Genomic DNA, 24,591 nt, shown 5'->3' on the forward strand with positions numbered 1-24,591 from the left:
GGCTGGACAATCAGGTAAGAAAATTAAAATAATCTCAACCCAACACTCATGTAAATTATATACTAATTCAGTTAATTCCCAGATGATAAAACAGAAAAGTTGTATCCATGTGTGCATATGTTTTGTGTGCAGCCCTTTTATTGAAGACTTGCCACGAAGATGGTGAGTCAGGTTCCCCAAAGTGAGCTAATGGTGGATAGAGATGCAGCTTGGCACTGTCATGCTGTGTTCCAAGGTAAAATATGTCTTTCCAGGTGATGAGTTCAAAGCAAAAACAACAGGTGCTGGGTTAACTAATGCATGTTGGGTTGATGGAATTCAAAGACATTTTGACCCAGCACATAGGTTGCAAAAAAGAAAATAACACAACATATGATAAAAAAACAAAAAAATGGGTGAACAACTCCATAACCCAGTGTTTGGGTAGATAATATAACCCAGTATTTTTTCCAGCATACTAATGGTTGGGATAAGGGCAGAGATGGGAAGTAACGAAGTACAAATACTTCGTTACTGTACTCAAGTAGATTTTTCTGATATTTTTACTTTACTTTACTACTTATTTTTATGGCGACTTTTTACTTCTACTCCTTACATTTTTACACAAATATCTGTACTTTCTACTCCTTACATTTTAAAAAATTGGCTCGTTACTTTAGTTTTGAATCATTTGAATGGATTTATCGTTATTATTTTTCACGTCATCAATACCAAATTCAATCTAATTGGATGGGAATCTACGTTGCATTTGACGCACCACTACAAGATGAATCGACAGATTCGGTGTTATTCATTGGCGGCAAATCATTGCAGCTTGATGGCAGTGGCGTTAGCATAGTATCTAGTCCTATTGGCAGACACCCATTTAAAATGTAGGCAACGGCATGAAAAAAATTGGTTTCTACTTTTACTTTTATACTTTAAGTAAATTTACAAGCCTGTACTTTGTTACTTTTACTTGAGTAAAGAAGTTTAATCAGTACTTCCACTTTTACCAGAGTATTTTTTAACACAAGTATCTGTACTTTTACTCAAGTACGGAAAGTGAGTACTTTTGCCATCTCTGGATAAGGGTCATCGTTAGGCCATAGAAATTTCTGGTCATCTGAAAGATGTTTGTCTGTAAAATGAACATATGCAACAAAGTTTGTATTTCAGTTATTATATTTACATTAAAAAAGTAGTGCACTGTTGAATGCCTCTATTGACAAGTAGTACTGGCTGGGGAGATAAGATATACAGTAGTATTTAACAGCTTATGTTGCCACGCACATAGCTTTCAGGGTGATTTGAAAAACCGTCAAAACTAGTTTGCTTATTAATGCTCTTTGCAGAGTGTCAACATTTACATCTACTTCAATACATTTTATATATATAAGGTAACTATGTTCTTCAATCAGTGGTCCCTCTTTCAAAAACAAAGCACTTTTTAATCTTGCCTGCAAAATAAAAAAATAATACAGGACAACTCGCCTTTGTGGAGTTATCTGTTTTGATTATTACTTAATTTTTTTGAAAATCCTATTTACCCTGTACTGGTTTTCGTCACACATCCTGCAGACATTTTGGTGTGATTTGTTTTAACCAGGAAGTAAATATAGATCCTTGATATCATCAGGATATGTTACTTATGTGTCAAGTATCGCACTGGGTGTTTTGTAGCTCTTTGGTAAGTCTTTTTAATCTTTTATTTCTTTTTATGTACATCTTATGTGAAAACGTAGATGCATCGCTAAGTTGGAGAACGTTATGAAATACTTGTTTTATAAGATATTCCTGATCATGTTCAAACATATAAATACAATGTGGAACATTTCAAACAGTTTAGATCAATATAACACAACCCTTTAAAGGCAATATTATGTACATAGAAACATTACTGGATGGAGAAAGGGAAATTTACATGCTCTGATAACCAGTTTTGCTCAGAAAAAGCCTGAGGTGTACATTATCTATTTTTGTCTTGAGTGTTGTTTCTGCAGCTGGATCAGCAGCAGGAAGAGCCTGCTCTAGTGAGAGCTACTGTCTGCAGCTGTGTTTAGTGAGAGTCTGGCATTCCTTCAACTTGCATGTATGAATCTTTGTGCTACCTGCAATACTCTGTTCAATTTTCTGTAGAGGCAAACCCGCTTTTAGAGTATTACCACCACATAAATGGCTGAAGTTAGATGGTCAGTGTCTTGCAGAGTGTCTGATCACTGCACTTTAAGAAATGGAAATGTCATGAGAGCTATACACAACGAAATTTCCCTTTGTATACGCTCTGGGCATACAAAATGACAATAAATGTCTAAGTTTAAGTCTTACTCCTGCTAAAGTTATCAAAGCTATGACTGTATACAGACTGCTATAAGAACAGCTGTAAGTGAATTTGTTAGATGATGAGCACTGTCTGCAGACTACATTTTAATAGAGCTTTTTGTCAAGCTTCACAAAAAGAAACAAATGAACATTTGGCTATGCTCATAGGCGGATCTACTGGGGTGGCATAGGGTGGCAAATGCCACCCTAAATGACAGCCTTGCCACCCCTGCTGCCACCCCAGTTGGCGGTAGGGGTGGCGAGGCTTATAAATTATGGATCATTTGAGAATTACGACCGCTAAATTCTAATGTCGGACTGCAGTGAATGCAGCACGAGATGGCGCGAGAGCGACTGAGACTGATTGTTTTGAAAACCGAATGAGGCAAAGCGAGGGAGCCAGGAGTGATGGGGAGAGGAGAAACGGGATGAAACAGATAAAAATTGATTAACTATCTATCGAGAAATTAAATCATAATGGAAGCACAATGTTGCTAGCGTAGCTGCAATGTTGATTTTGAGATGATAAAAATCAGGTTGCAGAACGTTATTTCTCTAACTATGATGTTAGTTAGGCCTGACGTCTCAGGCTCATAAAGACATATTTGCGGTCAACTATGACAGAAAAGAGACTATCTAGTTTGGTTGTACTCAAATCAAAACGCACAAAGGCATTGGATCTAAATAAAGTTGTGAAGCATTTTGCTGAGCAACATAGAAATCACCGCATTCAGCTGTTATAGTCATGTTAACTTTATGTTATGCTCTCTGGTGAGCCTTTACAGAGCTGCTACATTTTGTTTTGGCACCTGAGAAAATCTGATATTTCCTTCAATAAAACCAAAAGTGTTAAAAGTTAAAATGTGATACTGGTGTAAATCCTGCTTAATATGAAGCAGTGTTGTTGTTTCTTTTCTGTATATATAGTATGAAACTATCCAGTAATTACCTGTATGAACCTACTCACAAGCAAAATTTATTTTTATGTTGCTTCTTTTCAGATTTGTGGAGATTTTGATGTAACATACAGTACCTGCCTTTTTGTTGATTTGTTGATACAGCAGTATGGAGGACCAACTCTGCCATATTTAAAAATAAATACAGAAATAAATAAATGCTCAATAAATAAATAAGCATACAGTTAATTGCCACCAAAAATACAAACAACAAATAAATGTAAGTATAAATTAAATTATACAGCTAGTCATAAAGGTATATAACTCTTTTAATTGGCTTCTTTATTTCTTTGCCTTTTTAATATTTACCTTATTTATTTTTTTGTCATTTATTATCTTCAACTTCATTTTTTAATTACTTATATTTTTAAGTATTTATTTATGTGCATGTTATAATATTTTTGTCTGTTTTCTTCTTCCTTTGTATTTTTTACCTTAGTTATTTCTCCGCCGTTATTTCTTTCTGCCTGCCCTTTTTACATTTCTGCCTGCCATTATAATATAATTTCTAATCCCATTTATTTGTTGATTGTATTTTTTGTGGCAATTAATTGTATGCTTATTTATTTATTGAGCATTTATTTATTTCTGTATTTATTTTTAAATATGGCAGAGTTGGTCCTCCGTATACAGCTCTATTTACAGCATATTTACATGCATGAAATGTCCCTTTCATGTTGCCTTAACTGCTGTATGTCAAGTTACTGAGGAACAAATGGGGTAAATGTGTGTTCAGAGTCAACAATACATAGATGTCCAGTACCTTGTTCGGGTGCCTTGACCCATTTATTTCTACTGTGTATTTCTGCTCACTTTAGTACAGCTCAGTCCATAGATCTCTGATGGGTAACTTTTTCTTTCTATGGTTTCTTCTTGTGCAAATGCTGCAAAGCTGCCTCTCTGACAGTCAATCTCACACATCTACTACTCAGCACCTGTGTCTTACCTTAATACCTTTCCTGTGATAATGCCCCTCTAGAAGTAGTGTTATCATTCTTCTATCTCCTATTAAGTGAGATCACATTGTACAATGTATTATTAATATGAACTGCTTCACATGAAACACTAGTACTGTGCATACTATTCTCACCAAACTGTGATAACTGTGATTAAATTCAGTGTAAACAAATGCCATATGTTGCCAACCCTAAAAAATTCCTGCCCCCCTCTTGCCACCCCATAAATATTTTTCTAGATCCGCCCCTGGCTATGCTAATTGATTAATAATTATAATGGCTTATAACATTTTTTCCTCCCATGAATTTAGACTCACTAAACATCATGTTGCTTGTAAAAGAACCTACTTTTCCCTTTATTGCATTAATATATTTATTTTATTTATCTTCATATACAATGTGAGATCTGTTGCTTCCCATGTCTCATTATTTAATTTACAAGTAGAGAAACAACACTCAAGTTCCTGCCTGTGTAAAGACTCAGTGTTGCTACATAGAATAAACAGAGCAGAGACAACTACTGGGTCATTGCTACTGACTCCCAAGAACTATCCAAAAAGAGAATACCCTGAATGTAGGTGAGGATCATGGTAGGCAGCTCACAGCCATATCAGGCTGCATTAACAATGCTGTGTTAGTTGGGCTTCACATAACAGCAACGTTGGGTCCATTGATGGTCAACTCTAACAATTAACCTCATGCCACAAATGTAGCATTACATTGAATTGAACCAACATAACACCACAAGTGTAACAAGACGGTTAAACCAACAACAACAAAGAGGTCGTATTTGACTTCATGATGTAGTTCACCAAGAGAAATATCAGGAGTATCCTGTTTGACTAGTCATTCCCAGAGAGGTTAATGTATAGACTTCCTTGAACAGGGAAAGGGTTGGTGAAAAACAAGTGTGAGGCCGTGATGAAGCTTTATAGGCGGCTTTGTCTTGAAAAGAAACAGTTGAGCAGACAAGCTTCTGCTCTCAAAGTGCGCTTAAGCTTGGAAAGATAATGTCATAGTTATTCTTTGTTTTGTTGCTTTCCTTATCTGACAACTTCTTTGTCAAAGACCTTTTTTTTTTTTTCTTTTGAATAATATATTAAGGCATATTACCCATCCATAGGATGCAGATGTATTCAGGAGGAAGTATAAAGTGGCCCAGTTTTGGGAAAAGCTAAAAACAGGAGTATCCCGTTTGCCTAGTCATTCCCGGAGAGGTAAATTCATAGACTTCCTTAAAACGGCTGATGATATGATAATGAGTTCTGATTATCTTCAAGTGAACTTGTCGGTTCTGTCTGCCATTGGGCTCCTATGCTACACTGGTAAGCCCCGAGTGGCAGCTGTTCACTTCTGACAAGATCAACTGGGCGTTCAAGGAGAGAGAGGTAAACATAAAAAGGAAACATAGAAGCACTGATCCGTAAATATTTAATATGTCGGAGAAAGTAATGGTAAACTAGCTTTACAGGCGGCTCTGTTTTGGAAAGAAACATTTGAGCAGACAAGCTTTGAACCAGTTTTTTTCATGTTAAAGGAATGAAAGAGAGAACATTAGTCAAACTAAAAGCTGAGCCCATGGCTATTTCTAGGAAAGAGACGGGACTAAAAACTAAAAAACAGGCCAAACACTGCCATCTATCACCAAATGTGTTAATGGCAGCAGCCTTGTTGATATTTATCTCCAAGATGATGCCACAGTGAAACAGGAACAGACCAAATGAAGATCCTATGACAAGAAAAAGTCATGTGTCATGATGCGATGGTTTTACTAGCCCAAATGCAGACTCACAGACACAGAGGGAGGATTAAAAGTTCAATATTTATTGGAACTCACAAGAAGCTGCAGGTTCAAAGCTCAGACAGGCATGGTGGCACAGGTAAGACAACGATCCAGCTCAGAGGGGAGGTCACACTCAGCTTATATAGGGAGAGCTTCCTTAATCAGCAGAATGGAAAACAGCTGTCCATGCTGAGTCCGAGCTCCCCAGGCATGGATCCACGGTGCCCTCTGGTGGGCTAAGCCCCGGATCCTAACAGTGCCCCCCCCCCCACCCCCCCACCCCCCTCAAGGGCGGATTCCAGACGCCCCAAAGAAAAAAAAAACAACTCGCCCATGGAGGGCGAAGGGCGAACCAGGGATGCCAGGACGAGTCTTAGGTGGCCGGCCATGGAACCGGCAGCAGAGCAGAGTCTCAGAAGCTGCAGGGGCCTTGGAAGAGGGCGTCACCTCCGCTTCAGCAGGAAGCACCGGGAGAAACACTGACTCCGCTTCAGCAAGAAGCCCCGAGAAGGACACCGTCTCCGCTCCCGCTGCTCTGCAACAGGCTCAAACAGGTCCGCCCACTACGGCTTCACATCCAGAGCAGAGGAAGCCGCCGACTGCGGCTCCGTATCCGGAACAGAGAAAGCCACCGACTGTGGCTCCACCTCAGGAACAGAGGGAACCACCGATTGTGGCTCCACATCCGGAGTCTCTGGAAGACGCAGAGCAGGCTCAGGGGTCTCCAGACGGCACAGAGCGGGCTCAGGGGTCTCCAGACGGCACAGAGCGGGCTCTCCAGGAGCGCGTAGAAGGAGTCTGCTGGGCTAGTCTGTTGGTTGGATCGTTCTGTCATGATGCAATGGTTTTACTAGCCCAAATGCAGACTCACAGACACAGAGGGAGGATTAAAAGTCCAATATTTATTGGAACACACGGAAACTGCAGGTTTCAAGTTCAGAAAGGCATGGTGGCACAGGAAACACAACGATCCAGCACAGAGGGGAGTTCACACTCAGCTTATATAGGGAAAGCTTCCTTAATCAGCAGATAGAAAACAGCTGTCCATGCTGAGCCCAAACTCCCCAGGCATGGATCCACGGCGCCCTCTGGTTGGCAAAGCCCCGGATCCTAACACAGAGAACATAAATTTAGTTAAGTTTGTGTGGTGAATTGTTCTCATTTGAAATATGGGAAGCATACATATATATGTAATCTAATGTAAGCATATTGTAAGATACAATAATAGAACTCACTACAGCAGGATAGATCCATTTTGATTTGTTAAGATGTAAAACGGAAATGTTCTTGGTTGGAACAGATACTACTAAAAAGCTTTCATACATACTACTAGAAGCTTTTATACATACTAATAGAAAGCTTTTTAATACTTTATACGAAAGCTTTTCAGTAGTATGTATGAAATCTTTTTACTAGTGTATATGAAAGATTTTTAGTAGTGTATATGAAAGCTTTTTAATAGTATGTATGAAAAGTAAAGCTTTCCATCAGTTAATATGAACAGTTCTCACTACGTTGTACTAGAGCTTTTGAGTAGGTTATATAAGAGATAAATGTTTTCACTAGTTTATGTGATAGCTTTTCACTAGTGTTTATGCAGGTTTTTCAGTATATTATTATTTAATGTGTGTATATGCAAGTTAATTCTTATTTATGTACCTGGGGTTACCTCATACAAACATACCTTCTGGCCCTGCCCAGTTCTACAGCTTTCCCCGACTTCGCCCAGAGGCTGTGATATACATGCCTTCTTTCTCTGCATGCAAAAACATGGAAATTTCTCCAAGTATTCAATTTACATTTTACCCTGGATATCACTTTCAGCACAAAGTCAAATTATGGAAGGAGAAGATGCAAAATGTGTTTCTCTGATAAAAGCAGTGTGACCCACTAAATCAGCAAGTTATTACACTCAGTGGCGGCTGGTGGAGTTTCTTCAGGGGGGGATGATAAATTTCATATAGACGTATACCAAAAAACAATCAAACGTATACCAGGTTATCACACCAGTATATTTATATGAATGCCAATAACAAAAAACTTTATAAAAACACTTAACACAAAACATAATTTCATGTCCAGGTTAAAGTTTTTTACATAAATCTTGCCCTTCTGAGGCTTTGTGAAGATAAATCACCTAATAAAGAATGCACCAGTTTAATAACGGAGAAGCTATTAGCCAGCTTTATATTTTTTTTAATATATAAAAACTATTTTCTCAGAATGTGTTTATTTAAGAGCAACTTTGCAAATGAACAAAAACCTAGAAAAAGTACACTATATTATATTATGTTCCATGTGAATCCCAGATTGTTCATCCTTCTTTGCCTTTTCTAAAAAGCGCTTTAAATCGGTCCTTCCTGTCTTTATCCATGCTGGGACGTTTGAAAAATGAGCCAGGGAAGCAGAATTAAGCATTAGCTTCTCTCAATGCAGTTAGCCAAGCCCTGTAGCTAAACTGGGTCCTGGAAAAAGACAGAGTGAACCGTCTCAACCTGTCTTTTGGACTGCTGATTAATTTTGATATTTGGCTGATCAAGTCCAAACAGTTTCACCTCACGTGACTCAGCATGTAAATCACCCGCTCTGCAAGTGTGATGACAGTTCCTGTCACCTCAGGGCATCGCTCTGTTGCGCACTGAGCTCTCCTATACCTCTGTATTGCAGAGGAGCTGCTGCACATGTACAACTTTTAACAAGAGTCAATGGGCAAAGATTTTTACTCCCTGCAGGCTGGAAATATGTCCCCAATCCGACAAAAAATTAAATGACGCTTTATTCATCATTAAAGACTAAATATTTATCTTGCACATCTAAATATATATATATATCAATATATTTCTAAATATTTTGATTTAATTAGATTTTTCTTTTTTCTTTTTTTGTCTTAATCAAGGTCATTGGGACGGTGTCTTAGCGCCCTCTATTGGCCAGCTGCCGCTGCTCAGTCTATTAGTAATTTGGACACCCCAAAGGCAGTTTTCTAGTATGGAGGACCAATCCTGCCATAAATAAAAATAAATACAGAAAAAATAAATAAATACTTTCAACCGTCTGCCTTACAGTTCTTCCGCTTAGGCAGGCACGGGGCTGCCTTCCTTACCCGGCAGGCGGGGGAAGCAGGTGGCCGCCTGCCTGCTAAGGCAGGCGATTGGAAGCATACGGTCAACGGGTTGGGTTTGTTCGCTCCATCCCTGGCTGGCTCCAAACCCGGACCAGCCCCGGAGCTTATGGCTCGTTTCGAATGCCCGGTCCGGTCCAGTCAGCAGCCGAGCAGCCCCCCCCCCCCCCCCCCTTATAAAAAAGGGTCTTCCTTTTCAAAAATCCAAGCATTAGCATTGTTTTTAAAAACAGTTGCTAAATGCCTCAACTCACTGACAGCTTTATTGTAGGAAGGTTGCTGCTAGGAGGTTGGCTGCTAACCAACCAATGGGGAGAGGTTGAGCCCTTAAGACACACCCCTCCTCATTTGCATAATGAAGCAGAAACGCATACAGAAATGTAAATACCACAGACAGAAATAAATAGCATGGAAGAAATAAATAGGGTAAAAAAATACAAAGGAAGAATAAACCAGACAAAAATATTATAACCTGCACATAAGTAATAAATAAATAATGTTGAAGAATGTAACGGATAATAAATAAATAAGGTAATTATTACAAAGGCAAAATAAAAAAAGAAGATAATTAATTAATTATTTCTCACTGTATAATTCAATTTCTACCTACATTTATTTGTTTATTATATTTTTGGGGGGCAACTAATTCTATGCTTATTTATTTTTGGAGCATTTATTTATTTTTAATTATGGTAGGATTGGTCCTCCATATTCTAACAGCAACGACCACTTTACAGTTAGTATATGAGGAGAGAATGCAGGGAGATAAAAGAAATGCTTTCACTGTCGGTTGAACATCTTTGATATGATTGTAAAGAAAAATAAATGCAGGGCCTATCGCCAGTCGAATTGGAGTCTCAATGTCTGTGGAGTGACTTCTGGCAGCCAGATGTTTCCAACAAGTCACAGCAGCACTGTCAATGTAGCTTCAGTTCAGAACAGAAAGTCTCTTAGCTGCTTCTAACCTCACCTTTCTGTACACCAGGAAGGTGATATGAGAGACACCTTTTTTGGTTGTCTGTTGTTGTTTTTTTTGTCCAATGAAACGAGAACCTCAGCTTTTTTTAAGGCTTAATATATCTTTATATTTTGGCTATAAAAAAGAGTAGAGGGAGAGAGAGGGTTTGGGGTTGATTTCCCAGCAGACATTTTGAGACAGATCATAAACATGATGACAAAAGCAAATATCAGAGGTCTGCTTATGGCACAACTATAAAAAATAGAATACACTACAAAATCCCTTTATTGTCCCACAATGGGGAAATTCTTTACTGCAGCAAAAAGATTATAGAAAAAATTGTCACACAAAGTGACCTTAGAAAATTTTTAAAGAATAACATACTAGTGGAGAGTTAAAAGATAAACAGTAAAATACTGTTCTGCAAAGTGTTTTAGTAATATAAAAAATTTACACCTGGAGAATAAATAACCAATATCCACCTATGGACATTTTTACTGTAAAGGATATTTGAAAATTGCAGAGATGTGCAAAATATCAGCAGCATGTTGTTTAACTGACTAAGGTATAAACTGTGCATAATCAGCATGAATGTTACAACTTATTGGGGTTGTTGGGACAGATTGATGCTCTTCAACATAGTCATAACTTTCTGGAGAAGCTGTGGAGATATAACCCCACCATGACAGAGCTCTGTTCTGCACACCCATATGGGAGGACCAACTCTGCCATATTTAGAAATAAATACAGAAATAAATAAATGCTCAATAAATAAATAAGCATACAATTAATTGCCCCGAAAAAATTAAATAAACAAATAAATGTAGGAAGAAATTAAATTACACAGTGAGACATAAATGTATATATCTCTTTTAATTAGCTTCTTTATTTGTTCACCTTTGTAATAATTATTTAATAATAATTATTTTATTTAATTATTTAATCTAATTTATTTATTTTTTGCCCCTTATAATCTTCAACTTTATTTATTACTTTTTTTTAAGTATTGTGCATAATAAAATATTTTTGTCGGTTTTATTCTCCCTTTATATTTTTTATCCTTTATATTTCTTCAATGCTATTTTTTTCTGCCTGTTGTTTTTACATTTATGTATGCATTTCTGCCTCATTATGTAAATAAGAGGGTATAAATAAATTAAGGTATTTATTACAAAGGCGAATAAATAAAGGTAATTCAAACAGATATATACATATATATCTCACTGTATAGTTTAATTTCTTCCGACATTTATTTGTTTATTTCATTTTTCGGGCAATTGATTTTATGCTTATTTATTTATTGAGCATTAATTTATTTCTGTATTTATTTTTTAAATATGGCAGAGTTGGTCCTCCATAGTGACGGCTTGTATCATGAATTTTGCTCGAATGTCTTTTTCTTTATTCTTTTAGTCCCCCTACAAAGTCCTGTGCTCCCGCCTCCCCGCTGTAATTTGATTGGACGTTTTGAGACCTCATCTGATTGGCTGTGGTTATCCGCTACGCCGGTTACGTCGCCGCGTGACTGAAGTAGCAGGTGACTTCTTCTCAGGAGCGATGCCAGTCAGATGTAACCGCTAACTGACTGTGCTCGGCAACGGATATGTCAGAGAGTGGTTTCGGTTTTCTTCTAAAAGTAAAGAAACGCGGAGATAGTAGATAAATGACACTGGAATAGCTGCAAGACACCCGGAGATGTTTCACCGAACAACAGCAGCAATGTGTAAGTTTGTTGTCGGGGAAAGTAGAGAAAGAAACGTCTGCTTTGATTTGGATAAAAATAAAATAAAAAAATTTGCATTTGAATGTATTGGATATTGTTTTCTTCTCCTAGTAAAAAGACATTTAAGTCGAACTCTCAGAGGAAGTTTATGTATATAATTTCTATATATGCCATATAATATAGGTATTATGATATAAGTAGAAAAGTTTGTGGTGTGCTTTCCAGTAGAATAGCAGGAACAGTTGCAAAATTATAGGTAGAAAAGATCATTTTTTTTATATTAAAAGAGGAATTAAAACCTGTCTCATGATCTGGGATGAAAGCAGTTATGAATTAAAAGTAATTTAACTGAATATCTTCTATCAAAAACTGCTAGGTGCCATTGTTTTCATTATAGTTATTATTATTTTAGCTTCACCTGGTTCAGATTCTGTAAATATATATAAATGAAAAACATTATCTATCCATTTAATTAATAGGTATTATATAGAAAAGAATATTCAAGAGATTAATTAACAAAAAATGTTACAGCTCTACGATTTAACCTAATTTATAACGAGACTGTCAGACATAAACTATGAATTAATTAAATTGATAAAGTGATAACAAGTCTTAATAATGGAGATGTGCACGGTTGTGGCAACTACAGGAGTAAAAAGTCGATGAGTTTTGCAAAAACGTAGTGAAAGAATATACACTGCTGGGAAAAATTAAAGGGACACTGAAAACACATCAGATCTCAATGGGGGGAAAAAATAATGTTTATTTATACTGATATGGACTGGGTTATTTGCTAGGAACAAAAGGATGCCACATCATGATCATGACCATCATGATGGAAATGAAAATTATCAACCTACAGAGGGCTGAATTCAAAGACACCACAAAAATTACAGTGAAAAAAGCTAGTCCGTTTCGTAGGGTCCAGTGACCCTAGCCAAATGCAAAACAGGTGAAAAATGGTCAGAAAAGATGAGGAGGGGGAAAAAATGTCAGAGGCCTCCACCTGTAAAACCATTCCTGTATTGACGGTCGTCTCGTTGTTGCCCCTCTAGAGCACCTTTTGTTAACTTGATTACCACCAAAGCAGCTGAAACTGATTAACAACCGCCTTTACTACTTACCTGACCAAATCACTATCCAAGAAGTTCAATTAACTCGATGCTATACTCTGATTACAAAGTGTTCCTTTTTTTTATTTTTTATTTTTTGAGTAGTGTATATATAAAACTCCTGCCGTACAGACAGAGAAACAGGAAGCCGCATTGTGTTTTTTAGACTTGAGAAAGAAATCGACTGTGCTGAAAGATGACCTGTGGTACTGTATGAGGAAGTATGGTGGAGTAACAGACAGGTGGAAGTGTTGCTCCCAGAGAAAAGGTGCGTCCATCAAAGCTCTGGGTTTAACTACTTATTTTAAGTTATGCAAAAAACGTAGTCTCCAATAATGTGACAGAGCAGGTTTTTGTGCAGTCATTTCATTTAGTGCTGCTATTAGCAAGAGTTAAACTCCGACTCTAAAGGGCACATTATAAAGAACCGATAAGAAAAAGGAGGGTTCTAGGCTAAACCATCGAAAGCTTTCACGACCCAAAACAATCTATTATGTTGTGATTAAAACATGCATCGACTTTACTGAGTGAAAAAATTGAGCATGTGCCGTCAAGGTCAAGCTGACACATTTCCATGCTGCCAACCAGCAGCATTTTCTCTACCTAACTGAAACTTGCAGCATAAAAGATCAACGCTCCTTTGTAAATCAGCCCCCACGACTGAAAGATGTTAGGAAAGTTGGGTTATTTGATGTTCTTAACTAATGTGATGAAAAAAGTGATGTATTTGATCCACAAATTCTTCACTGTTCTCTTTTCTTTCTCCCACAACGGTCATTTCCCTCACTAAGATTTCTGTAAATGGAAGAAAGCAGAGCAATGGGTCATTCTAAGTGTAACTCTGTCACCTACCAAACACTGTGTCCAAGCATTCTCTCGTCATTGTAATATTTCACATATTAAAATCTGCATTTAATTGTTATGTAATGCTGTGTTAATAAGTTTAGTTTAGTGCAGTTTAGACGAGCCTCATATCTGGATATTGTATAGCCCAGGTTCAGTCATGATATTTCTCTTTTTCTCCTCCTTTCATTCCAGATTTCATCTCCGTCTAGGAGGCCGTCTCTTCCCTCCTGGAATGAAAATGGCAAAACCCGTCAAAGGGAAGTTCCTTTTCCTCCTCCTCCTGATTGTATGTGCCATTCTTTCCTACTTATACAAGATTTCGCCCAACATTGATCAGAAGACTGTAGCTTCAGGGCTTTGTCCATCATCCGTCTCTAAGCACAGCATCACCCCTCTGAAAAACACTAAGCACTTATTGGTCTCAGCCTACATGGATCAGAGGGTGCCCGGCTTTGATGTACGGATCATTGGGATGTTTCGGAGAGACTCTATACAGAGCCTGCACTGCTGTTTGTGCTGCTCTGGGGCCCTGGTTGAAACTACTCCTGCAAATGTTTTACAACACCCAGACAACTTTGGGTTTCCATTTGTTACCACGGATGTCATGTGCCAGATCCCTCAAAACTGCAATTCCACACATGTCACTCTTCTGACTCAGCCCAGATCTGAGAATGCATCCGATTACGCTTGGCTTCCTGTAAGAAACAGGAAAACCAAGAGAGAGGATCAAATGATGGACTTCACTGTCTGCATCTCCAATCTGTTTGGGGACTACAACAACGTGCTCCAGTTTGCACAGACCCTAGAGATGTACAGGTCAGTAAAGCTACACTTTTAACCAAAGGGGGAAAACCATGCATAGATAAAAATGTTTGTTTTCTTACTTTCAGGTCTTTCTTCTTTCACTGTTGCTGAGAATCAGGCTAAACAGTTATTAATGTGCCTGTTTATTCATTTTGACAAACAATCTATAAGAATGGGTTTATAGATGGCATTTGAATGATTCAGCAAATTCAACCAGTAACTGTTTCCTGCTTATATAGCATGCTTTAATGGCTTCTATCTTGGTCAGATAATGGAATGGTTCAGGGTTTTTTTCTCGGTAAGGAGCAAGGTCCATTCATGTGTTGATGGTTAAATACCTCCCAGCATTGTATTGCTGAAGAAGCTAATGCTGAAGCTCCAATGTGTTATAATGCTTGATCATGGATTCGTAGGGGGTTCTCTACCCCATTTCCGGAATTAATTATCTAAACCACCATATATGGCCACACCTAATGGCTGTACTTTGATGTAGAGGATATACATGTAGTAAATACCCTGGGCAAACTTCATTCACACAGTCTATGGACAGTCATACAAAAAAACAAGCCGGTAAGGTACCAAACAGGAAATATGTATGGTGTAGAGCGGATGTAGATCTGACCAATCAGATGCCTCCTGTCAGCAGCACTGGCTGCTGTCACCCACAATTTTGGAGTGCAACAGAGTGTATGTGGAAGGGGTGGGGCATATCTGCGTTATCTGTGACACACAGGCAGAAAACTGGTTTCTGAGTATAAACCAGCCGTTAGCCCTTCGATGTGGGACCCAACCTGGGTTTGAATCTGACCCGTGGTCCTTTGCCGTATATCTCTCTCGTACCCCCCTTCCTGTCAGCCCACTGTACAAAAAACAGGCCACTAGCTGTAAAAATCTAAAAAAAAAAAAAAAAGTAAAACTGCCTGGTCTAAAAGTTGTCCAAGCTGGATGGAAAATATAAACCTCACGAGAGCCACAAAAACATGTTAATTATGTAAAAATAATTTCCAGAAAGCTCTAATATGGTGTAGTGGTCTGCGCATTTTTTCAGGTCATCAGGAAAAAAAAGGTCTCAAACTAAGAAGTCTCAGATCCTCAGAGAAGAAATAGCTGTCTAAGTTCAAAAGGGCTGCATGCTTTGAACCTATACACCTTGTTTAAAAAGGAATGAACCAAGAAGGTCAGAAATTAGGAATCATGGGCGTGCTTATGTGGCGCAGTTGTTGGCGTGCATGACCCATGAACGGTGGCTTTAGTCCTCGACATGGCGTTCGGTTCAAAGATTGTTTTTCCAGTGGTAGTTTGCCGCATGTCTGTTCCTTCTCTCATACCCCATTTCCTCTCAGCCAACTGTAAAAAAAAAAAAAAGAAAAACGAGCCACAAGTGCTGTAAAAACTTTTTTTTTTTTTAAGAAAGAAATGAGAAGTCATAAATTTGGGTGGTCTCTAATGGGGACGAAAATAAAAAAGGTTGTCATCAAAACCATGCAACAGATGTACATAAAGGTAAAAAAAAAAAAAAAAAAAAAGTCCACATCCATAGTTCATTAATGATACATCCAGATGTTGTTCATACAGTTTTGAGGAGAACTTCAGTTTTTTGGGATATTAATTTTCTCCATTAATTGAAATTAAAATAAATTATTGTTTTTGCCTGTTGAACCTGTAAAGTTTGCAGCTAAGGCTAACCCTGTCATCTAATGCAACAACAGCAGATGCAAATGTATTGCTACTGCTGGTCATTACAGGCTTGGTCACATCTAAATGTGTGTTTTTATTGCAGAATGTTTGTGAATCATTAGAAGGAAGAACTGTGGTAAAAAAAAAAAAAAAAAAAACAGAGCTGTTTTGTTGAAACATAATCCAAAGTTTGGTAAATAAAGTAAATTGTTCTGTCTTTTTGTCCAAGGCTGATTGGAGTGAATCGAGTGGTGATCTATAACACCAGCTGTGGTCCAGAACTTGACCGTCTTCTGCATCATTACGTGCAGGAGGGCTTTTTAGAAGTAGTTCCCTGGCCAATCGACAAGCACATGAACCCGTCCCGAGGCTGGCTCTTTTCAGAACACGGTGGTGATATTCACTACTTTGGCCAGCTCACCACGCTCAATGAGTGTATTTACAGATCCATGGAGCGCTCCCGCTACGTCCTGCTAAATGATATAGATGAGATCATCATGCCGTATCAGGAGGATAACCTGAAGCCTCTAATGGAGAGGCTGCAAACTCAGCATAAGGATGTGAGTTATTCATGAATGCATTATTCATCTATTTCTATTTTCTATCAATATTTGTCTTTTTAAAATGTCTTTTACATGTTGTAGGTGGGAGTGTTCCTCATTGAAAACCACATCTTTCCTAAAAAGCACTTTGAACCGAGCGGGAAGTTTCACCTTGCTCGGTGGAACGGGGTGCCAGGAATTAATATTCTGGAGCACGTTTACAGAGAAACCCCCGACCGAACGATTTACCATCCGTACAAGATGATCGTTCGGCCAAGGTACGCTGAGAAATGGATTCATTGTTTGGTTTTATTTCAATTTAAATTCACATTTAAAAGTAATCTGCTAAGTTAAAGGTGTTTGTTTGGGTAAAGTGGTTTAGATTGTTAATATAATATATAATATCATATTTGCATTTTTAATTAGAACAGCAGTGGTTCATTTTATCATTGGTTTGAAAGTGAAAAGAAAAAATATACCATTCTGATACAGTGGTATCAATTGAAGAATACAGTAAATTCGGGTCCCACTTTTTTAGGTCTATGAGCTTGATTTGTAGAAATTACAAGAAAAGTCTCACTGACCTCAGCTCCCAAATCCAAAAACAAAAAAAACACACAGACTTCTTTAGGGAGCAGATACACAGAAAGTCCTTTTAATCTCTTCATAAATCCCTTGAAGACTTTTTTTTGTTTTTGCATTCAACTAAAGACAGCCCAAGTGATCCCAATAATACTTGAAGACTACAGTCAGAGAATCTGCCCTGGAACTGTCTGCAGGAGAAGATTAAATAATCCTGCAGACGGTAGGATTATTATCAAAGTGATAAGGTTAATCCTGGAGGCCTGGGTGGTATTTTAAAAACCTTATGGTATCTTAATCATCCACCCTCTTTTGTTTTAATTACAATCGATCCCTCATTTAGATATTTGAAGGCATAGTGGAGGATTTTTGTGAATTTTGAAACTTAAAAAAGAAAAAAAATGCAGATGCACAACCCTGTACCCGGTCCCGAGAGGGAACGCCTATGAAACACGTGTGAGAGCGTGCACTAGCCCATATCTCCTCGTCCGCGCTCATACAAGCTTACTTTCCTTAAGAAGTTTTGCAATTTTCCACAATGTCAGACTCGCCACCTGTAGGTGAAAATGAGGCTGGGCATGAAGGACGGCCTTACATAAACGTATCATCAGAATGATTGACAATTAGGAGGACCACTTATTTTGATGATCGACCCGGAAAAGAACATCCCCTTCTACACCTTTAAGGTGTCTTATACCAAGCTGACATCTTGCTGTTGTGAATCTGTGTTTCAGGATGGTGGAGCAGACATCGGTGCATTCGGTGCTCAGGTTTTTTGGACAGCAGTACAGCGTTCCACCAGACATTTGCCGGATCGTTCACGTCCGTGTAGCCCTGAGAAAATCCCTGAAACTTGAGGAGCTCAATGTGGACAAACGGTTGTGGGACTTTGAAGAAAAACTCATTCCCAAGGTGGACCAGGTGCTGAAGAAGTTGGGTTGGCTGTCTGGTAAAGAAAAATGAGTTTCTTGTTGTGGTGGGAAGGGAAAACCTGTCAACTATGACTTTGTTTTTCAGGTTAAAGCTGTGACTGTGTCCCCTTAGCAGGTGCATGTTTGGTATTTCTGTATTTCTTTTTTATTAATTTGAAGGGAAAACCTTTGCTGATTGAAAGTCAATGTGCATGAGTTAGTTTTATAAAAAAGATATATTTTGGTTCGTTCTAAAGTTTTGCACATAAACATGTTATTTATCAACTCCTGCCCATTTAATAGAGATCACTGATGGGTGCTTCTTCCACATACAGAATTTGTATTAGCTTAAAATTTTCTTTTTTTTAAGTATCTTGGTCAGTAATTATTTTTCAGGGTTACTTGTTTTATCAGCTGATTTAAGAATGTAAGGGTTATAGAATTAAATTTCTCTCTCACCTGAAAACATTGTCTTCCAGAAATGTTTTTTCAGGCTTTTTTTTTTTATTCACTTCCTCAGGAGATGTTTTTACTGTGGATTGTTGTGTACATTTTGCTGCTTTGCTGAACTTTGAATGTAAATGGAGGCTAATTGTAGACTTTTCTTTGCCCTAGTTACTTCCAAGTATCAAGGGACAGAACAGTCAGGTTTGTAAATGCTGCTGTTTACTGTAAACCGTCTGAGTCAGGGCTGTTTTTTCTTAGCATTTGCATAAGATTTGTTGGTTACACTCAGGAAATAATTGCCTCCACAGTTTGTGTTTGGGACAACTGGCTTTTTTTCTAGATTTTTTTGTATGTTACATAAATTGTTTTGGAGAAAAAGCACATAAATGGTTTGTAGGGAATTAAAGTTTTAGATTCAAAAGGAAATCATCCTTCTTTAAAAAAAACGGTTAAACGACTTCATACTTGGTTTGTTGTTTTATCCCTTCATGCACCTGTCTACTCTTTGCCTTTGTTTGATGGGTATTTGTTAAATATTATAAACCAGTCTGCAGTTTTAAGGTTTTTGCCACTATTGTTCTCAGTGACTACAAGTGGATTACCTTAATCTGTCCTCCTGGGTCTCAGCCAGTTATATGGTTTCTATTCTGGAAACCTTTCGTGTTTACTTGGTAAGGGAATGATATGGAGAAAATGTAAAGATTTGTAGTAAAATTAGAATTTTCCAGATCTTTGTTTGCCTTGTTTTCTTTTCAATCTACAAATCCCCATTTCCGTGCCTTGGTGTCCAACTGAATAGAAAACAGCATAATCAATGAGTCTGTATCCCTGGAGAGGTAAGAGTCAAAATCACTTTAGCCAGTTGGAAGTCATTTCTATGAACAGATTGAGGTGATGCTGCTTAGGTCTTGTCTATAAAACAAGTACAGTTTATTTAGTTTGTGTAACTAAATTGTGTGTAGAAAAGCTGCATCAAATTATACTAGTCTCAAATCTACGTAAATGTGTTTAAAGATGAATAATTTACCTTGACATGCAGTTTATCTAAAATCAATAGACAATAGAATGATAACGGCTAAAGATTGCTGAAAAACCAATAAAACAGAACTGAAAAAAACTGATACGGAAACAACTGACTACCTTCTTTCAAATAATTAGAGTGATGCCTTTGACACAAGCCCCGCCCAGTTCTGGTCCAACATTTCCTAACCTAGAGGATCAAAGGTTATTAGGGCAGTCATTACCATTTTAGTGCTTATACAGGTTGGCATTACAGAGTTATTTCTGACCGCACTGCAGCAGAAATCTGAATTTGAAAAAATACTGATTTTAAATCATCCTGATTTGCTTTCAGGATTCCTCAGTTAGTGAACACTTCTTAGTTGTCATAAGGATTCGTGCTTTTATAGGTCAGGTTTCCATCTCTCAGTAGAAAATTAAATGTTGGTCAAATCTTATCTCATTTAGGATTTCAAAGTAATTCCTCAAGCCTCTTTAGATTTTTGAAGCAGACTTCCCAACATCCATGATTAAACGTGCAAGACAGAACAGAATGTCGTCTACAATTATAAACAGTCATATGTTCATGATCCTTGACTTATTAGATAAATTATCAACTAAATATTACATTTTTTCTTACTTCTGCCAAAATTTATTTCAGCAGAAACTACGGATCAATTAAAGGTCTTCATCTTTAATTCTCCAAACAGAGAGCAAGAACATTCATGTATTAGCATCAAGTATTAAAGAAGCTTGCCTTAAATCAGCAAAGTTTAAATCCACACTGTCACTATGGAGCCCTGAAGGTTCACACATGCATTTAGAAGAATATTTTGGAAGTGGGCAGCTGTTATCCTTTCCTTTAAGTTATACAACTCTGAATTCTTTATTTTCTTATTGAAATGAGCCCTCAGCTGACTGTAAACCATTATTTTGTTACTCCCTTTTTTACTTGAACAAATTCTTGTTTTTTAGTATATTTAACTTAAGCCTTTGGATAAAACTGAATTATTTGTGTATTAATTCAATATAACTTAACTTAATGAACAACTAACAGTTTAAGGAAGTAGTTTGCAGATTTAGCTGGCCATGGAAGTGTCTGCTGCTGCATCATCATGAGTGCTAATAAATTGAATTGGGTCTGTTCAGTCTTGCTGTGTGGTATACCACGGTATGAAAAAAATGTTTGCCCCCTTCCTCATTTCCTGTTTTTTTGCATGTCTGTCACAGACAAGTGTTGCGGAACATTTAACCAATCTAAACAATAGTCAAGGACAACACAAGTAAACACAAAATGCAATTTGTAAATGAAGCTGTTTATTATTAAAGGAGAAGCTCCTATTTAAGTGATGTTTTGATTGAAAACAGGTGTTGCAATAATCAGGTCTAGGTGTAGCTACAGAAATCGAACTCAGGCGTTAAAAACCACAGTTATATATTTTAACGAGGGCGGCAATCACTTTTTCAGACAGGGCCATGATGGTTTGGATTTTTTTTCTCCTTTAATAATAAACAGCTTTATTTACAAATTGCATTTTGTGTTTACTTGTGTTGTCCTTGACTGTTCTTTAAAGTGGTTTGATGTTCCGAAACACTTAAGTGTGACAAACATGCAAAAATAACAGGAAACGAGGAAGGGTGCAAACATTTTTTTCACACCACGGTATACCACACAGCAAGACTGAACAGACCCAATTCAATTTAGTAGCACTCATTAAGATGCAGCAGCAGCCACTTCCATGGCCAGCTAAATCTGCAAACCACTTCCTTAAAACTGTTAGTTGTACATTAGGTTAAGTTAAATTGGTTTGATGTTCCAAAACGCTTAAGTGTGACAACCATGCAAAAAAACAGGAAATGAGGAAGGGGGCAAACACTTTTTCACACCACTGTATATGTCAATTATTTTCAGAATATCTGACATTATTTGATCAAATTAATATGTCAACTACTGGGTGTATTAGGATATGAATAGCATAACTGGTAGAAGAATAGGGATGCCGTAGTTTCTCTGTGTAAAGAACTGGTGGTTAAGAAACTGAACATAGAACTGAGTTTTTTCAAACTTAAAAGCTGTTTTGAGTTGGTGTAATTAGCTACTTGGATGAAAATGAAATAACTTCTGATCCTATGTGACTTCTTAATATTTTTGGGATAAAAGGATTTCTTTAAAACTATCAAGTCACTATTTTTAGAGATAAATGACACTGCATAGTTATTAATCTTAAAATTTATATGAGTTAAAAGATGGTTCTAAAGTTTAAGTAAAATGTTGACTAAATAAGTCATCCATGAAGGTTGCAAGAATTTATTTTGCCTAGAACAGTTGAGGGTTTTCACCTTCTTCTTCCTGACTTTCCTTTGCAGTGACGAGAATAGATTCTGGCACCAAGTCAGGTGCTATAAATGCATCCTCCCACCTCTAGGTTGTAAAGGTCAAAACTTGGCTCCCTAAAATTACTGGATCACAAACCAATCAAGCACCCTGTAACTAAATCTCAAAGACCTGACTTTAACACAGTTTGGAACTTCAAATAAGTACCCTTCCAGTGGTAAATCTAAAATTAGCACCCAAGTGATGCCACATTACTTGGGTAATTATTACTCAAAGTTTGCGGTTAAACTGGTTTTCTCATATCAAGCAATGTTTTATCTTCCCTTATCAACCTTTGCCCAATGTTTGCTTAGGTTGGGCCTTTCAGTCTTTTAGCTAAAATTATGTATTCCACCAACCTGCAATATAAATATCATTTCCTACAATTTATATTTTTTTTCACAATTTTATTCCAAATTATTTATGGCGTCTGATTTCCAGATGGCATTTCTGTTAAGGCCAAATAAACCCGAAACCAATGCTTAGACACATCTCATTAAGTTTTCCTGTTTTGGGGATATGATGTTCTGAAAAAAAAGAGACCCTTCCTTCTTACCCTTGCTGTTGTTCCTGCTCATTTCATACTGAAGACAAAGTGGAAGGTTATGTAGATATGATGGATCGAACCTTGAACTGTGTATCTGTGTCGAACAATGACCGCCACGGATGTTTCCAAAGTGTAAGGGAAACATTACAGATAAGGAATAAAACTTCAATAATTAGTCTTAAAAACATTTTCTGAACCAGAAAAATAAACATTTAACCCAAACAATTAGGGGACACTTTCAGACCTTCATATTGGTTTTCTTCTTTGTTCTATTAAAATACTGCATGTTTAATTTATTGCTAAGTTATATATATATATATATATATAAAATAATTTTTAAATAATTGGGGAATTGTGTTTCTTTTTTTAACTTATGGCTTTAGTATTGCCTAGCTGTTGATTTTGACCCCAAGTGCAAAATGTTAAGACTGCAGCTCTTTGAAGGTGTCTAGTAATTATTAAATGTTACTAAAGAACGCTCAGTGGGCTTCTGTTTTATTACATGTTTGATTTAAATTACCATTATCATACCTTACCTAAAGCAAAATTTAGTTAGCATAAAGATTCAAATTTATCTTTAGATTGTGATTCTTTTTAAAATTAGGCTGAAAGTTTACGTCAAACAGGCATCCAGCCGTCTAATAATTAACTCAATTACATAGACAATAGAATAAAACAACCAGTACACTATTTAGGTCTTTTTAGAAATAGTTTGTATCTTTTCCCATTTATGACCAAAACATTTGATAAGATTATAGTCTTTATTGTTTAGTTTTTTGTTTTTTTATTAATAGAAGAATGTATCAACATCATCTCAGAAAGCTGACTAGCAGTGTGCAGTAACAAGTGGAACAGAACAGAATATTATAGTGACATTTTATAAATCATTTTATATATATTATATATACAAAAAACATATACAGTAGGGTTGCAACTTACAATTATTTTGTTAAACGATTAATCTGTGTGTTTGTTTTTTGATTCATCAATTAATAATCAGATAGCCAAAGGTTTTTGCTAAATTAAACCAGGTAACATTCAAACTTTTCCACTTGAGGACTTATGGATAAAACATACTGATAGAAAAAACATTTTTTTTTTATCTTAAATGCAAAATGTTTGCATTTTTACAAATTTAGTATAATTGCTGCTCTAAGTGGGTCGCTTTGTCAGCCTACAGGCGTGTTTTACAGTCTCTATACTCCAGGTAACGATTAATAGATTACTAAATTAGCCGACGATTACTTCAATAATCAATCACAATTAATTGTTTCAGCCCTATATATTAGGGCTGCAATTAACAAGTATTTTTCAACTCAATTAATCTATTATTTTTTTGATTAATCAATTAATAATCGGATAGCCAAAGGTTCCTTAAAACAGTTTTTTTACTAAATTAAACCAGGTGAAACACAAACTTTTTCCACTTGAGGAGCTCTGGGTAGAGCATACTGACAAAACATTTTTTAAATTTTTTTATTTTGGTATAATTGCTGCTCCAAGTCAGCTGCCCTGTCAGATAAGGGCATGTTTTACAGTCTCTATACTCCAGGTAACGATTAATAGATTACTAAATTAGTCGACGATTACTTAAATAATCGATTAATCATGATTAATGTTTCAGACCTAATATATATATATATATATATATATATATATATCAATTTTAATGAGCTCCAAACATTTTTATATATATATTTGAACTGATTTTTTGTAAAAATATTTCTTTTACAACATAGATTAAAATAAAATGCTCAAACCAAACTCTGAACCCTCGCTTTGATAGCCGTACAGTGGTGAGCTTTGAACTCTTTCCAGAGAAACATAAATGTTTGTCGGAGCTTGAGAGAACTAAATGAAGTTATTTCCTGGGCAAAAGTGAAGGAAACAGAACAATGCCCAAAACGACCTTCGAAAATGTGTGCTTGCTTTTTCACTGTAAACTAAACAGG

General features: G+C 36.9%; 1 protein-coding gene across 3 annotated transcripts in view; it reads left to right on the plus strand.

Annotated features, from left to right (window-relative positions):
• The window catches only part of LOC119775647, a 33,217-nt gene extending 14,801 nt beyond the window's left edge, over positions 1 to 18,416 (plus strand). For 2 of the 3 annotated variants that reach the window (XM_038273717.1, XM_038273710.1), the window contains exons 2-5: positions 13,949 to 14,572; positions 16,467 to 16,797; positions 16,882 to 17,057; positions 18,096 to 18,416. In XM_038273717.1, coding sequence (XP_038129645.1) covers positions 13,989 to 14,572; positions 16,467 to 16,797; positions 16,882 to 17,057; positions 18,096 to 18,324 — 1,320 coding nt within the window. In that variant the 5' untranslated portion in view covers positions 13,949 to 13,988 and the 3' untranslated portion in view covers positions 18,325 to 18,416. Of the gene's footprint in view, positions 1 to 11,621; positions 11,799 to 13,948; positions 14,573 to 16,466; positions 16,798 to 16,881; positions 17,058 to 18,095 lie in introns of those variants that run through there. The other variant, XM_038273702.1, reaches the window with a different exon arrangement.
• The last annotated feature ends 6,175 nt before the right edge of the window (positions 18,417 to 24,591 follow it).

The sequence above is a fragment of the Cyprinodon tularosa genome, unplaced genomic scaffold (assembly GCF_016077235.1).
Source record: "Cyprinodon tularosa strain WSP-4 unplaced genomic scaffold, ASM1607723v1 ctg120, whole genome shotgun sequence".
NCBI lineage: Eukaryota > Metazoa > Chordata > Actinopteri > Cyprinodontiformes > Cyprinodontidae > Cyprinodon > Cyprinodon tularosa.